Genomic DNA, 16,044 nt, shown 5'->3' on the forward strand with positions numbered 1-16,044 from the left:
TGGTTTTGAGAGATTGTTTGTTGTCTGGTTTTGAGAGATTGTTTGTTGTCTGGTTTTGAGAGATTGTTTGTTGTCTGGTTTTGAGAGATTGTTTGTTATCTGGTTTTGAGAGATTGTTTGTTGTCTGGTTTTGAGAGATTGTTTGTTGTCTGGTTTTGAGAGATTGTTTGTTATCTGGTTTTGAGAGATTGTTTGGGTTTTGAGAGATTGTTTGTTGTCTGGTTTTGAGAGATTGTTTGTTGTCTGGTTTTGAGAGATTGTTTGTTGTCTGGTTTTGAGAGATTGTTTGTTGTCTGGTTTTGAGAGATTGTTTGTTGTCTGGTTTTGAGAGATTGTTTGTTGTCTGGTTTTGAGAGATTGTTTGTTGTCTGGTTTTGAGAGATTGTTTGTTGTCTGGTTTTGAGAGATTGTTTGTTGTCTGGTTTTGAGAGATTGTTTGTTGTCTGGTTTTGAGAGATTGTTTGTTGTCTGGTTTTGAGAGATTGTTTGTTGTCTGGTTTTGAGAGATTGTTTGTTGTCTGGTTTTGAGAGATTGTTGTCTGGTTTTGAGAGATTGTTTGTTGGTTTTGAGAGATTGTTTGTTGTCTGGTTTTGAGAGAGTTTGTTGTCTGGTTTTGAGAGATTGTTTGTTGTCTGGTTTTGAGAGTTTGTTTGTTGTCTGGTTTTGAGAGATTGTTTGTTGTCTGGTTTTGAGAGATTGTTTGTTGTCTGGTTTTGAGAGATTGTTTGTTGTCTGGTTTTGAGAGATTGTTTGTTGTCTGGTTTTGAGAGATTGTTTGTTGTCTGGTTTTGAGAGATTGTTTGTTGTCTGGTTTTGAGAGATTGTTTGTTGTCTGGTTTTGAGAGATTGTTTGTTGTCTGGTTTTGAGAGATTGTTTGTTGTCTGGTTTTGAGAGATTGTTTGTTGTCTGGTTTTGAGAGATTGTTTGGGTTTTGAGAGATTGTTTGTTGTCTGGTTTTGAGAGATTGTTTGGGTTTTGAGAGATTGTTTGTTGTCTGGTTTTGAGAGATTGTTTGTTGTCTGGTTTTGAGAGATTGTTTGGGTTTTGAGAGATTGTTTGTTGTCTGGTTTTGAGAGATTGTTTGTTGTCTGGTTTTGAGAGATTGTTTTTGTCTGGTTTTGAGAGATTGTTTTGAGAGATTTTGTCTGGTTTTGAGAGAGAGATTGTTTGTTGTCTGGTTTTGAGAGATTGTTTGTTGTCTGGTTTTGAGAGATTGTTTGGGTTTTGAGAGATTGTTTGTTGTCTGGTTTTGAGAGATTGTTTGTTGTCTGGTTTTGAGAGATTGTTTGTTGTCTGGTTTTGAGAGATTGTTTGTTGTCTGGTTTTGAGAGGTTGTTTGTTGTCTGGTTTTGAGAGATTGTTTGGGTTTTGAGAGATTGTTTGTTGTCTGGTTTTGAGAGATTGTTTGTTGTCTGGTTTTGAGAGGTTGTTTGTTGTCTGGTTTTGAGAGATTGTTTGTTGTTTGGGTTTTGAGATATAATTTGTACAGCTCTCCTATTTTGGTTAACCTCCATATTGAATTTGCTTTTAAGGATGAGCACCTGTAGTTGGTACTACTGCAAATAGTTCTACTTGTAACTTTGGTTACCGTATTTATCACTAAATTGTTTACCAGCATGTAAATCATTCTGGTGATATTCCAGGTTGATCATAAGGTTGAAAGATAGCATTTTGTATGATATTATGTATTTGCCAGACATGATTAAGAGGATTTATAAAAATGGACTCAGAGTCAACCTTTGCTATAATCTGTGATGTAATAATGGTGAAGGATAGGTTGGATTTGGATGTGGTTTACACTCCAGTAATGGAAAGCAGTTACGCCACAGTATTCAATAACTTGCAGAATTGGAGAAAAGGCACAAATCATATTGAGAAATAGCCATTAATTATACAATTAACTAATCTTATTATCATTCCTTTTGGCATTTTGACCTTGAAGTAATGTATCACGTGGATTGGCTTTTGTCTTCGTTCTGATTATGTGGTGTTCAACTGCATGCAGCCAAGCCGTCCCAAACACTATGTCAATAAGTTCTCTGATTTCAGGGAGATTGTTTTTCTTACGTAATCAATCACCTGGTTCAATTTCAAGTCGAGTTGTCAAATTACAATCAAATGCTTTAAACGCAAGAAATATCATGAGAGTGTTAGCGAGGCCCTCTGGGACGGAAATCAGGTTGCTGAAAACGTGAAATATTTGATAGCTCAATATTACGCTTAAGTGTTGGAATGGGTGATTAGTAGTCCCTGACAATTGTTCCACTGAATCCATTCTCCACAGGGACCGAAACAAAAATTGATAAAAATCACTGTCACACCGTAAACAGTGTTATTGAAAGCAGTATTCTACAAGACAGTTTTTGCTCTGAATCAAGGATCGGAGCAGTACAATTTTGGGAATATTCATGTCAAATCCCTACAATTAGTGTCGCTTTTAAATATCACAATACCAAAGAGTCTGTTCCTTTGTTCCCAAATATTTAGTAATGCGGAAATTTTAGTCCGTTCAACATTTTTTTTAATGTCATAATTTGAGTGATGGGTAGGACTGTTTGATGGACATATTATGCTCTATGTTCCATAGTTTTGTAATGTGAGCAGTATACAGGCAAAATGGCAGAGACCGCTAGTTGCTTCATCATGACAGAGATGTATCCTTTGGCAACAGGATCAAGACTGATCACTGCTTTTCTTCCTCTCTTTCTTGTAGCTTTCTTCTTCAAAACTAGCATAGTCACGGAAAGGCATCAAATCAGTGTCACCAATACTCCCTTCCTATTTTGGATTCAAGAATTCTACATTTCGGTTTTATTTTTTTTATGAATCAGGAAAACAGGATAGAAGTTTAAGCCCTAGACAGCCATTCAATGGGAATCTACTTTGCGGGAGATTGTAATGATTGCAGTGATAATTGTGTAACGATATTGATAATCCATTTCTATTTTATCATTACGTATCTATTCATAACAATCATTGGGCACAGGGGGATTTTAATGCTATATATGTATTTCAAACTTGAAAATGCTTTTGACTGATTAAATGGATAGAATTCTGGGAAAATTTAATGTGTAAGTAATGATCAGGCTCTAGAGACTTACAATTGAATTATAGTGTAACTTGTTGTAATCACTGGAGTTAATATTCATCTCTAATGGACCAATGTGTATTATTGTAGACAGTGATGGTAGTTCTATTTGGTTAGTGTTGGGAAATAGGTGAGAATGTTTTGGTATTCTCCTGGTGTAAATTATAGACAAAGCAGAGGAATTATACAATTACATTTGAATGTTTATAGTTACTTGTAACGATCACTAAATAAAGAGAGCTTAAGAATAATTGATTAAAATTCTCGGAGCGAGCAATTTTGTTGGAAGACAATTTAAATGAAGTTATATCTCAGAAGAGCAGTTGTAAATACCTATACAGCAGTTCTGTTGTCCCTAAGTTGTAATTAACCTACACACTGAAATAGCATGTGCAGTTTTTACTGATGATATGAAAAGTGTCCAAAAAGCCTACAATAAGTGTGAGCTTGAGACATTAAGTCTTCCTTAGATCTGATAGGTAGTTTCTGCCATATGCTTGTACCACACAGCTCTGCAGTAGATTTCCCAGGCCAATACTTCTCATATCCAGTTTGGGTATAATTCTCCCATTTGAAGAACATCTACAGTGACATAGTGGAGAAGATCTATTATGGATTGGCAACTTGTGTCTGCATCACCTGAACTCTTCTTTAGGGAAAGATACTTCATTCCTTTTTTCTGTTGTGCATTTTAGGCTTAATGTACCTTTACTTAGAAGTTGTCTTTAGTAGAATATCACTGGTAATTGACTGTGTATGGGTGTTAATATTTACCTGTTACTTTCAACATGTATAACCTTTATGATATTATTGGTCATGCCTACTTTTAACTGTTCATCGTCAGCAGCTTAACTTGCTCTATTCCTGAATTACAACAAAACCAACAGGGACAGCTTCTCTCTAAGCTGTATATGACAATTATAGCATGATGGTTTTTGTTTCCATATGCTGAATGATCCTGTTCCAGAGGAGACAAACCTCCATAGTGTTTACAGTTGATTTGTTATTCTACGAGTTGTTCCCAAGATCATGAATTCAATTGAAAGTAATGACTGATGAAATAAACTTATAAAACAGGGTTTCAAGATGATTGAGGTTGATTAAGTCTGTAGGGAAGTTTTATGGTCGCTGTCATCATCTGATCTGGGAATAGTCTGTTTTCTTGTGAAGACGTGTTTGATACTTGATATTATGCATGGTGCTATAATTTGAATAAATCTGCTTCTTATTTGGGTAACTTAACATTGCTTGTGTGGATTGGCCAGGATTTAGATGGCTTGTGTTATCAATAAAACAGAAGATGCAGATATTTTTGGAATACCTGGTTATATATTTTTTTTGTATTTTTATCAAGGTTCGCAATATTTGTTCATATTTTCTCCTTGTTTCATCTATGTTGGTGTTGAATCAAAATCTTGTTAATGTTGGTATTGTCTAGTTATATTTATGAGGGTTGTACTTTAAAACAATTTCTTATCGCTATTTCTTGATAAGGATTGATGGATCTTTCTCAAATTTCATGAAATTCTCCCCATTTGTGATGCTTTGATTTTTGGAACTGATCAGAAAAACAAAATGGCTGACAGGCGGCCATCTTTAGTTTGACAATGAGAGTTGGTATTGTTATTGTTTGAGAAGTACTTGTTGGATCTTTCTCAGATTTCAGATGTAGGTTTCCTATGGTCCCTAGTTGCGTTCGTGTGGTTTTAAGACTGATCAGAAAAATGAAATGACTGACAGGCAACCATCATGCATTTTGACTATGAAAGTTTCTTATTACTATTTCTTGAGAGGAATATTCAAATTTCATATAATGAAGAACAAAAACAGAGAAATGAAGAGAAAGCATGCAACTTTTAGGAACAAATAGAAACCTAACAATGGTGGGCGTAAGATCTTTCTGGGATCTCTGTTATTGTGATGATCATCTTATAAAGCTGTTAGTACATGTAAAAGTTTCTTTCTTGATCATTGTACCCTTTATTTCCTCTAGTAGAGGATCAAAGTCTCAATTGTAACATATTTTTATTTACCAAGACAGTACGTATTGCCACTAGTATCCCAAGTAGCCATCCATACAACAGTGCTGCAAACTTTATCACTGTAATGTATGTCTATTCATTAAGATATTCATTTTTTGACACCCTACTGTTGGTAACACACCTTTGTTGTACATCTGATCAGATAGGAAATAACATGATCAGGTCACACCTAAATGTACACTAGTAGCTGAATATCACTTGTTGATGAATTAACATTGAACTTTTACAAAAACTGTAGATGTAGGACCTTGATAGTTTATTTTGGTGTAAACACATTAGTGTTAGCTTTCGACTTTCCATTAGTATAACATGGCTTACCATGTGTAACTTACTGACACATCATACTGACTCTCTTTACTATTCTTGTACAAAATTGTCATGGCAAAGCTTGGATGTTTCCGCAAGGTTGTGATGGGTACCTCCCTGTTCCCGTGGAGTTTCAAGGATGGCAGCATCGTATCCAAGTGACTGCACATGTACAGAATCATCTATCAGTAGTAATACCCAGCCTCACCTAGAGACCTGTACTGAGGGCGTGATCCTACTCTGATTCTATATATACAGTGAAGTTCTTCTGTCAAGCATGACCGTAACATTGATCACCCCTCACAGGCCTTACTGTCCCTCACAGGACTCATTCTATTATGGAGACAAATCAAAACCGCATGATTTATATGTGAAAAATGCTATAAACTTTCCCAGGACCTTCATTGGCTGACAAAAACATTGGCAGCATTTAATTTCCATTTGGACTCTAGGGACAACTGATGCATCTTAAAATGCCATATTTAACAAACACTTTTTTGCTGCTATCACAGAAAATGTTGTAATAATGATATCAATCTTGTGTCCCTAAACTGAAGATTAAACTGACTGAAATTGTGTAATGTCTTCTGGTTTCTTCCTGGCTGACAATTGTTGCATGCAATAAAATAGTATCCCACTGAATGACCCATCTGTGTATTGTATTGTGTTCACTAAAAATTAACGAGCTGACAACTGTAACATTTCATCTGATTGGTTAATTGTAAAACTAAATGTATGAAATCTATCAAAACTTGAATGATTTCACATGTTTATTGTTAAAGTGCAGTCTCAAGTACATTGGAATAATATCTTAAATGGATGGTTCATAAAACTACATTTGCTTAATGTAGATGAATTTGATGAGTGTTGCAGTAGAGAAGATATTTGCTACATGGTTACAGTCAAACTGTTAAAGACACACTTACCAAAACATGCCTCATGTTTTAATTTTGAGCAGCATGTTACATTAAAGTTCACTTTTTTTCTGATGGCTAGTTTTTGAGACTGCATTCTGACTCAGCGTCGTCCGTTTTAGAGGGGTGCAATGTAAGGACCACAGTGTATCACCCTGATGCTGTGAACGAAGGATAAAGTGATTTTTCAGTCCGTCCCATTTGTGTCTTTGCTTGAACTTATTTTGGCCATATTTTGCATGCAGAGGATGAAATGTTTGCTGTTTGGAAACACAAGTAAATTATATCTACTATCTTAATGTATATTTACATTACAATGCTACTCATTGTACCCCCTTTAATCTAAATACAATGTTGTCAAACATTTTCCAGACAATCAAACATTTTCCAGACAATCAAACATTTTCCAGACAATCAAACATTTTCCAGACAATCAAACATTTTTGTATATTAAAAAAAAAAATAATAAGACAATGAAATCTTTTATTTTAAAACACAAAATATGGCAATATTAAAAAATACTTAACAGTATGATGACATAAGAGTTCACCTGTATGATGATATAAGAGTTCACCTGCTGGAAGCAAGCCTCTATAGTTATTGTGGTGGCACTTCAAAGTCACAGCTACGTAGGATGTATTTCTACAATGAATCAGTTTGAAGTATGCAGTATCACAGACACCTTGCATGTGTCATTTTTTCCAAAATGCTGAAGTTTGTTTTATTGTTTATTACAGTAACCTAACCATTTACTTTAACAGACTGTTGAAGTGGATGTGATTGTATTATTGTGATTTCATGGTTTAAGTTCCCAAGTTTAAATTCTGCTTTATTAAATAAACATTAAGTCTACTCTTTGTGACTGGACTCTGATATGCACTCCTTTTATACAAGTACCTCTCTGGTCATGGCAGAGTCTTTACTAAGTTTTACTCTTCATATAACAATGTAATTATTCTAATTGGCTAAGGATTTGGTTTCATATTGTGGCATGCATCACTAGGTCATGTGATAGTGGTGGTCATCACCACAGTGAGAGAGAAACGCTGGTATCAGTATTACAGAGAAAATTAGAATAATTGTGTTGTAACATTTTAACCAACATCAGCCCCTCCAAAACATTTGTTTTTCATAGTTGGTTTCATTGATTAAACGGCTCCTTGCTGTCTGTTCCCTCATTGAGATTGTTGTTCGACTGATTGTCTCTGTAGCATTAGTAATAGATACCTGGTGTTGAGTCAGTGAAGGTCATCCTGTACATGACTGACCTTGAACCTCATCACTGATAATTGGTAAAATGTATCATTATACCATGAAATCAAAAACAGATGAAGTCATTTCGTTTGTTAACCGATCCATGTTTCTGAATGCTGCACAAAAATTTTTTGTTCTTTTTGAAATGATATCAAATGATCAATGAACATGTGGAAACATAATAGTATAGAATATGTACATAGGAACATAATAGTATAGAATATGTACATGGAAACATAATAGTATAGAATATGTACATGGAAACATAATAGTATAGAATATGTACATGGAAACATAATAGTATAGAATATGTACATGGAAACATGAATATGTACATAGGAACATAATAGTATAGAATATGTACATGGAAACATAACAGTATAGAATATGTACATAGGAAGTATAGAATATGTACATAGGAACATAATAGTATAGAATATGTACATGGAAACATAACAGTATAGAATATGTACATAGGAACATAATAGGAAGTATAGAATATGTACATAGAAACATAACAGTATAGAATATGTACATAGGAACATAATAGTATAGAATATGTACATAGAAACATAACAGTATAGAATATGTACATAGGAACATAATAGTATAGAATATGTACATGGAAACATAACAGTATAGAATATGTACATGGAAACATAATAGTATAGAATATGTACATGGGAACATAATAGTATAGAATATGTACATGGGAACATATAGTATAGAATATGTACATAGGAACATAATAGTATAGAATATGTACATGGGAACATAATAGTATAGAATATGTACATGGAAACATAATAGAATATGTACATGGAAACATAATAGTATAGAATATGTACATGGAAACATAATGGTATAGAATATGTACATGGAAACATAATAGTATAGAATATGTACATGGAAACATAATAGTATAGAATATATACATAGAAAATAGTGTATAGAATATGTTCATAGGATAAGGAGAATATGGAATATGGATAAGAAAACAAGAATATGAAATAAGGACAAGGAAACAAGAATATGGAATATGGATAAGAAAACAAGAATATGAAATAAGGACAAGGAAACAAGAATATGGAATATGTATAACAATAATGGAACCTAGAATATTTGTTTTATATAGAATCTAAAAACTTGAAAGAGATAGAATGCCTTGTTTTGATGAATTGATGTCTCTTAATTATATCATTATTCTAGGAATTTCAATTAAAATTCCATTTGAAACATCCATGGAAAAGGTGCATCAATCGCTGTCTTAGTATTAAAAATGGCAGAGTGTCACCCAGAGTGTTTAGCATGCATGATCGTTAAATATTACAACAGAGACGCATGTCTGTTGGTAGTCAAGACACCGTCCCCGGGGTAACAGAGATGTAATCCCCGTCACCATGCTGACCTCGTGGGGATAGTGTACATGTCTGCCACCTATTACGTGTGTAATTAGCCGTATTAATTAACATTATCTTTCCTGTCCATCAGGGATGCCTGCACTATCAGGGTGTGAATGTCCCTAACAGGTCTTTAACTTGAGCCCACAAATATGACAACTTGGTTCATCAGGAGAGAGACAACTACAAAATATCACCAACTGGTTAGTGTGGTGACTGTGTTAGCATTTCAAGATGTTATCATTAATTACATAGCTGTAGATGACTCATGTTAACCTGCTTGTAATACTGTATTGTAGTCAGGTCCATGTTGGAGTCATCTTGTCTCTCATTCCCAGAGAAATTTCAACATTTGAATATTTTTTAAAAATATATTTCCCATTCTATCATGAGAAAAAAAACAGAGACGAAAGAAACACGATTTAATCTGAGATATGTGTCTTTGGGGATTGTTTTAAGTTGTAAGTTTTGATGGGATTTTGAGGAGACAATATTTCAGTGACCATTGTTATCAGCATTGAGCCAGGATCTTCTACCACTGTGACTTTATCTGTCGGTTTTGTCAGTGCTCATGGAGCCCCAGGGGCTGGCTTATCTCCCCTTTGACTGAACCGTCTATGAGCAGTAGGGACTGATAGTGTTTTAAACATTAACCTTCTGTTATGAAACTGTCAACTACAAAATTGCATCCTTCAAAAATATGTACTTTGTTGTAATATATTGGAATGGTAGATTTAAAGAAACATGTTCTTTACCATTTTTCTGAACATTTTGATCATGGTTCATGGACTTAATTTGAATTTCAAACATCATTAAAAAGAATTACAGCAACTGTTATGTATATGCAAATAAATTGAAAATGAGGCTGATTGAAAATCTTAATCAGACAGATTGCTTTATTGACCCACCTGCCTAAACTTGAAATAGCATTAAACCACTACCTACAAAATTCAGTCAATATTGACCACTCTTGCAAACATGGCTGTTCCAACTTATATGTTAACCTATCAGTAAAGTATTTGTTTATATCAATCACAACATAGACCAGGTCAGTCAACCTGTCTGGTGCAGATGAGTATAGATATTAAACAAACCTGGTGGCTCCTTAATGCTAAAGGTTACTTTCTCTCTGCAGAGTAAGACATTGTGTGTTGCTGATTACATTTTGGGAATTCTTTTAAAAAAACCCAAAACAGGTTATTTTACAGAAAACTGGAAAAGGTTTATTTCTATTTTACAACCTGATGTACCATTGAGACTCAATATTGCAGTATTGAAATGAAGCTTTTGTAGAACAAGAGACAAGGGATTAGCTAGAAATATGAGGTGGACTTGCTATGATGGTGCTGAAGTGGAAGGAAACTAATTAGATTTGTCTGTTAAATTAGCTCACCTAGCCCAAAGGTCTGGTTTATGTTTGTATATTTACAGCCTGTCTGGTTTATGTTTGTATATTTACAGAATGTCCGGTTTATGTTTGTATATTTACAGCCTGTCTGGTTTATGTTTGTATATTTACAGCCTGTCTGGTTTATGTTTGTATATTTACAGAATGTCCGGTTTATGTTTGTATATTTACAGCCTGTCTGGTTTATGTTTGTATATTTACAGCCTGTCTGGTTTATGTTTGTATATTTACAACAAGTCTGGTTTATGTTTGTATATTTACAACATGTCTGGTTTATGTTTGTATATTAACAGCCTGTCTGGTTTATGTTTGTATATTTACAGCCTGTCTGGTTTATGTTTGTATATTTACAACATGTCTGGTTTATGTTTGTATATTTACAACATGTCTGGTTTATGTTTGTATTTTAACAGCCTGTCTGGTTTATGTTTGTATATTTACAGCCTGTCTGGTTTATGTTTGTATATTTACAGCCTGTCTGGTTTATGTTTGTATATTTACAACATGTCTGGTTTATGTTTGTATATTTACAACATGTCTGGTTTATGTTTGTATATTTACAGCCTGTCTGGTTTATGTTTGTATATTTACAGCCTGTCTGGTTTATGTTTGTATATTTACAACATGTCTGGTTTATGTTTGTATATTTACAACATGTCTGGTTTATGTTTGTATATTTACAACATGTCTGGTTTATGTTTGTATATTTACAACATGTCTGGTTTATGTTTGTATATTTACAACATGTCTGGTTTATGTTTGTATATTTACAGAATGTCTGGTTTATGTTTGTATATTTACAGCCTGTCTGGTTTATGTTTGTATATTTACAGCCTGTCTGGTTTATGTTTGTATATTTACAGCCTGTCTGGTTTATGTTTGTATATTTACAGCCTGTCTGGTTTATGTTTGTATATTTTCAGTCTGTCGGGTTTATGTTTGTATATTTACAGCCTGTCTGGTTTATGTTTGTATATTAACAGCCTGTCTGGTTTATGTTTGTATATTTAAAGCCTGTCGGGTTTATGTTTGTATATTTACAGCCTGTCTGGTTTATGTTTGTATATTAACAGCCTGTCTGGTTTATGTTTGTATATTTACAGCCTGTCTGGTTTATGTTTGTATATTAACAGCCTGTCTGGTTTATGTTTGTATATTTACAGCCTGTCTGGTTTATGTTTGTATATTTACAACCTGTCTGGTTTATGTTTGTATATTTACAGCCTGTCTGGTTTATGTTTGTATATTTACAGAATGTCTGGTTTATGTTTGTATATTTACAACATGTCTGGTTTATGTTTGTATATTAACAGCCTGTCTGGTATATGTTTGTATATTTACAGCCTGTCTGGTTTATGTTTGTATATTTACAGAATGTCTGGTTTATGTTTGTATATTTACAGCCTGTCTGGTTTATGTTTGTATATTTACAACATGTTTGGTTTATGTTTTTATATTTACAGCCTGTCTGGTTTATGTTTGTATATTTACAGAATGTCTGGTTTATGTTTGTATATTTACAACATGTCTGGTTTATGTTTGTATATTAACAGCCTGTCTGGTTTATGTTTGTATATTTACAACATGTTTGGTTTATGTTTGTATATTTACAGCCTGTCTGGTTTATGTTTGTATATTTACAGCCTGTCTGGTTTATGTTTGTATATTTACAGCCTGTCTGGTTTATGTTTGTATATTTACAGAATGTCTGGTTTATGTTTGTATATTTACAGAATGTCTGGTATATGTTTGTATATTTACAGTCTGTCTGGTTTATGTTTGTATATTTACAGCCTGTCTGGTTTATGTTTGTATATTTACAGCCTGTCTGAAGAACAAAATCCGGCGTATGGTGTACACAAGTACCTACAATGTTGTGTTTGGAGGACAGGAGACAAGAGATGGAGATGAAACCCTGCCTTATCTTCCCTTAGACAAGGTACATGTGTTTACTGCCTTTTAACTTCAAAGACCATATCATCAATTTATTGTAATATCATTGTCATTAATATTAGGACCAATCCTTAATTCTTGTGTCAATTTAATGCCTTATTTTAGTCCCTCCCTAGCCTGTATATATATCCTCCTTACCTCAGATTCCCTCCACCTGTGACAGTGACTAATTTCCCTGTATATATACCCACATTTCCTCCACCTGTGACAGTGACTACTTTCCCTGTATGTATACACTCCTTACCTCACATTCCCTCCACCTGTGACAGTGACTAATTTCCCTGTATGTATACCCTCCTTACCTCACATTCCCTCCACCTGTGACAGTGACTAATTTCCCTGTATGTATACCCTCCTTACCTCACATTCCCTCCACCTGTGACAGTGACTAATTTCCCTGTATATATACCCACATTTCCTCCACCTGTGACAGTGACTACTTTCCCTGTATGTATACACTCCTTACCTCACATTCCCTCCACCTGTGACAGTGACTAATTTCCCTGTATATATACCCACATTCCCTCCACCTGTGACAGTGACTACTTTCCCTGTATGTATACCCACCTTACCTCACATTCCCTCCACCTGTGACAGTGACTACTTTCCCTGTATGTATACCCTCCTTACCTCAGATTCCCTCCACCTGTGACAGTGACTAATTTCCCTGTATGTATACCCTCCTTACCTCAGATCCCATCCACCTGTTACAATGACTAATTTCCCTGTATGTATACCCACCTTACCTCACATTCCCTCCACCTGTGACAGTGACTAATTTCCCTGTATATATACCCACCTTACCTCACATTCCCTCCACCTGTTACAATGACTAATTTCCCTGTATGTATACCCTCCTTACCTCACATTCCCTCCACCTGTGACAGTGACTAATTTCCCTGTATATATACCCACATTTCCTCCACCTGTGACAGTGACTACTTTCCCTGTATATATACCCACCTTACCTCACATTCCCTCCACCTGTTACAATGACTAATTTCCCTGTATGTATACCCACCTTACCTCACATTCCCTCCACCTGTTACAATGACTAATTTCCCTGTATATATACCCACCTTACCTCACATTCCCTCCACCTGTGACAGTGACTAATTTCCCTGTATGTATACCCACCTTACCTCACATTCCCTCCACCTGTGACAGTGACTAATTTCCCTGTATATATACCCACATTTCCTCCACCTGTGACAGTGACTACTTTCCCTGTATATATACCCACCTTACCTCACATTCCCTCCACCTGTGACAGTGACTAATTTCCCTGTATGTATACCCTCCTTACCTCACATTCCCTCCACCTGTTACAATGACTAATTTCCCTGTATGTATACCCTTCTTACCTCACATTCCCTCCACCTGTGACAGTGACTAATTTCCCTGTATGTATACCCTCCTTACCTAAGATTCCCTCCACCTGTGACAGTGACTACTTTCCCTGTATATATACCCACCTTACCTCACATTCCCTCCACCTGTTACAATGACTAATTTCCCTGTATGTATACCCTCCTTACCTAAGATTCCCTCCACCTGTGACAGTGACTAATTTCCCTGTATGTATACCCTTCTTACCTCACATTCCCTCCACCTGTGACAGTGACTAATTTCCCTGTATGTATACCCTCCTTACCTCACATTCCCTCCACCTGTGACAGTGACTAATTTCCCTGTATGTATACCCTCCTTACCTCAGATTCCCTCCACCTGTGACAGTGACTAATTTCCCTGTATGTATACCCTTCTTACCTCACATTCCCTCCACCTGTGACAGTGACTACTTTCCCTGTATGTATACCCTCCTTACCTCACATTCCCTCCACCTGTGACAGTGACTAATTTCCCTGTATGTATACCCACCTTACCTCACATTCCCTCCACCTGTGACAATGACTAATTTCCCTGTATATATACCCACATTCCCTCCACCTGTGAAAATGACTACTTTCCCTGTATGTATATCCTCCTTCGCTCAAATGCCCTCCACCTACTTTATTGTCAATCGTGGAATTTACATCAATCTTTTCAAAAGTGCTGACTTGATTTGGCCAATGTTGGTTAAGGTACTGACATCTTGTCTGGCCCTTCTGTGTAGTTCATAGTACAGTTGATTTGACGACAAATCTGATTTGCAGGAAGCCAACGGTGGCCTTGTTCAATATACAGTGATTCTTTGGTTAAGAGTTCCTCATTTTGAAACCTGTACCTGGTGGATAGTACCAGAAGTTATCCTGCTAGTGTGTGTATATATGTATATGACATTTATGTGGTGGTTTGCAGATCTTGGAAATGTCAATCAGGAATACAGCATTTATTCAGTAGAATGTTTTTAAAGTGTTGAAATATACGTAATTACCTAGTTATTTGGAATATCAAATGTAGATAATATCTAGGAACGAGAAATAAGTGTGTAATGCATCCCAATGGGGAGTTCTCAGTTCTACAACAGAGTGATTGAAAATTAAAAATTTATGTACATTTCAAAGCGTGAACTTTCCAACAATTCATATTGGTCACCCTGGAATAGAAAATACTCTGATTTCTGAGATAGTAATTAATTTACTTGACTAAAAGCTGTCCTTTATATCTGAGGGCTTAGAACAATAATGTAACACTGGTGTACTTGATTCACAGTTTTATTGGTGGAATGTTGTTAAAGAGACGTTTTTATTCCTGCTCAAAGATGTGAAATGTGACACTATTGAAGTCGAGAATTTCTAGGTTTTAAATTGATTTTAAGATTGATCAATGGATGCTAGAGACTTCTTGTTGCAAGTAAATGTGAATAATTTCACTTTGATTTTTACATTTTCTAAGATAGAATATATATGAAGGGGAGATAAATCTGGAAGAAAAGATCCTTTTCATTTTCATATTCATGTTCAAATGACCTTGATTCTTTGGTCTGTCTGTTTTCCATGCATAAGCAGTTCTTTTTAGCACTATTTCTGTGGAAGTAGTTGTGCAACATTACATGACATCATTTGATTTGCCGATAGGAAGAACAATGATACAATCAGGTGGCCATTTCCATGATGCAAACATTAGAATTTTAACTCAAAGTCAAAGGCTAATGGCTGAACAACAGTGTAACAATTTTTTGTAATTCTATTAAAAGGCAAAAGGCAATGGTGAGTAAATCACCAATTCTAAATTATTGAAGTATTTCTCAGAAAATTGTACAAAGGTTCCTGTGCAGCCCTAGTTGTGCAACATATTTTGTTTTCATGCATTGCACTGCAAGCATGAGGTATCCTAATTAAAAAGCATTATTGTAACCTATGATTCCAATTTTTCGGTCACCTGAGGTGAAGTCTCAAGTGACCTATTGCGATCGCCTTTTGTCCAGCATCATGCATCAGAAGCAATTTACATTTTGTATTAAAATCTTTAAGTGGCTTCTTCTCAACAACCAACAGGCAGCCATCTTTGATTTTGCCTTGTGAAGATTGTTATCCCTATTTCTCAGGATGAACTTAATGGATCTCTCTCAAATTTCATACATAGGTTTCCTTTGGTCTCTACTTGTGCCTGAGAGATTTTTGGACTGATCAGAAAAACAAAATGATTTCCAGGCAACCATTTTGGATGTGGCAGATAAAGATTATCATCGCTATTTCTGCAAAGGAATGTTCAAATTTCTTATCATTGAGAGC

General features: G+C 35.2%; 1 protein-coding gene across 1 annotated transcript in view; it reads left to right on the forward strand.

Annotated features, from left to right (window-relative positions):
• The window catches only part of LOC132551341 (short-chain dehydrogenase/reductase family 42E member 1-like), a 170,668-nt gene that overhangs the window by 103,384 nt on the left and 51,240 nt on the right, over positions 1 to 16,044 (forward strand). The window contains exon 5 of the mRNA XM_060215475.1: positions 12,238 to 12,353. Coding sequence (XP_060071458.1) covers positions 12,238 to 12,353 — 116 coding nt within the window. The remainder of the gene's footprint in view (positions 1 to 12,237; positions 12,354 to 16,044) is intronic.

Source organism: Ylistrum balloti, unplaced genomic scaffold, assembly GCF_031769215.1.
Source record: "Ylistrum balloti isolate Yb309-2 unplaced genomic scaffold, AGI_CSIRO_Ybal_v1 Utg370196, whole genome shotgun sequence".
NCBI classification, from domain to species: Eukaryota; Metazoa; Mollusca; class Bivalvia; order Pectinida; family Pectinidae; genus Ylistrum; species Ylistrum balloti.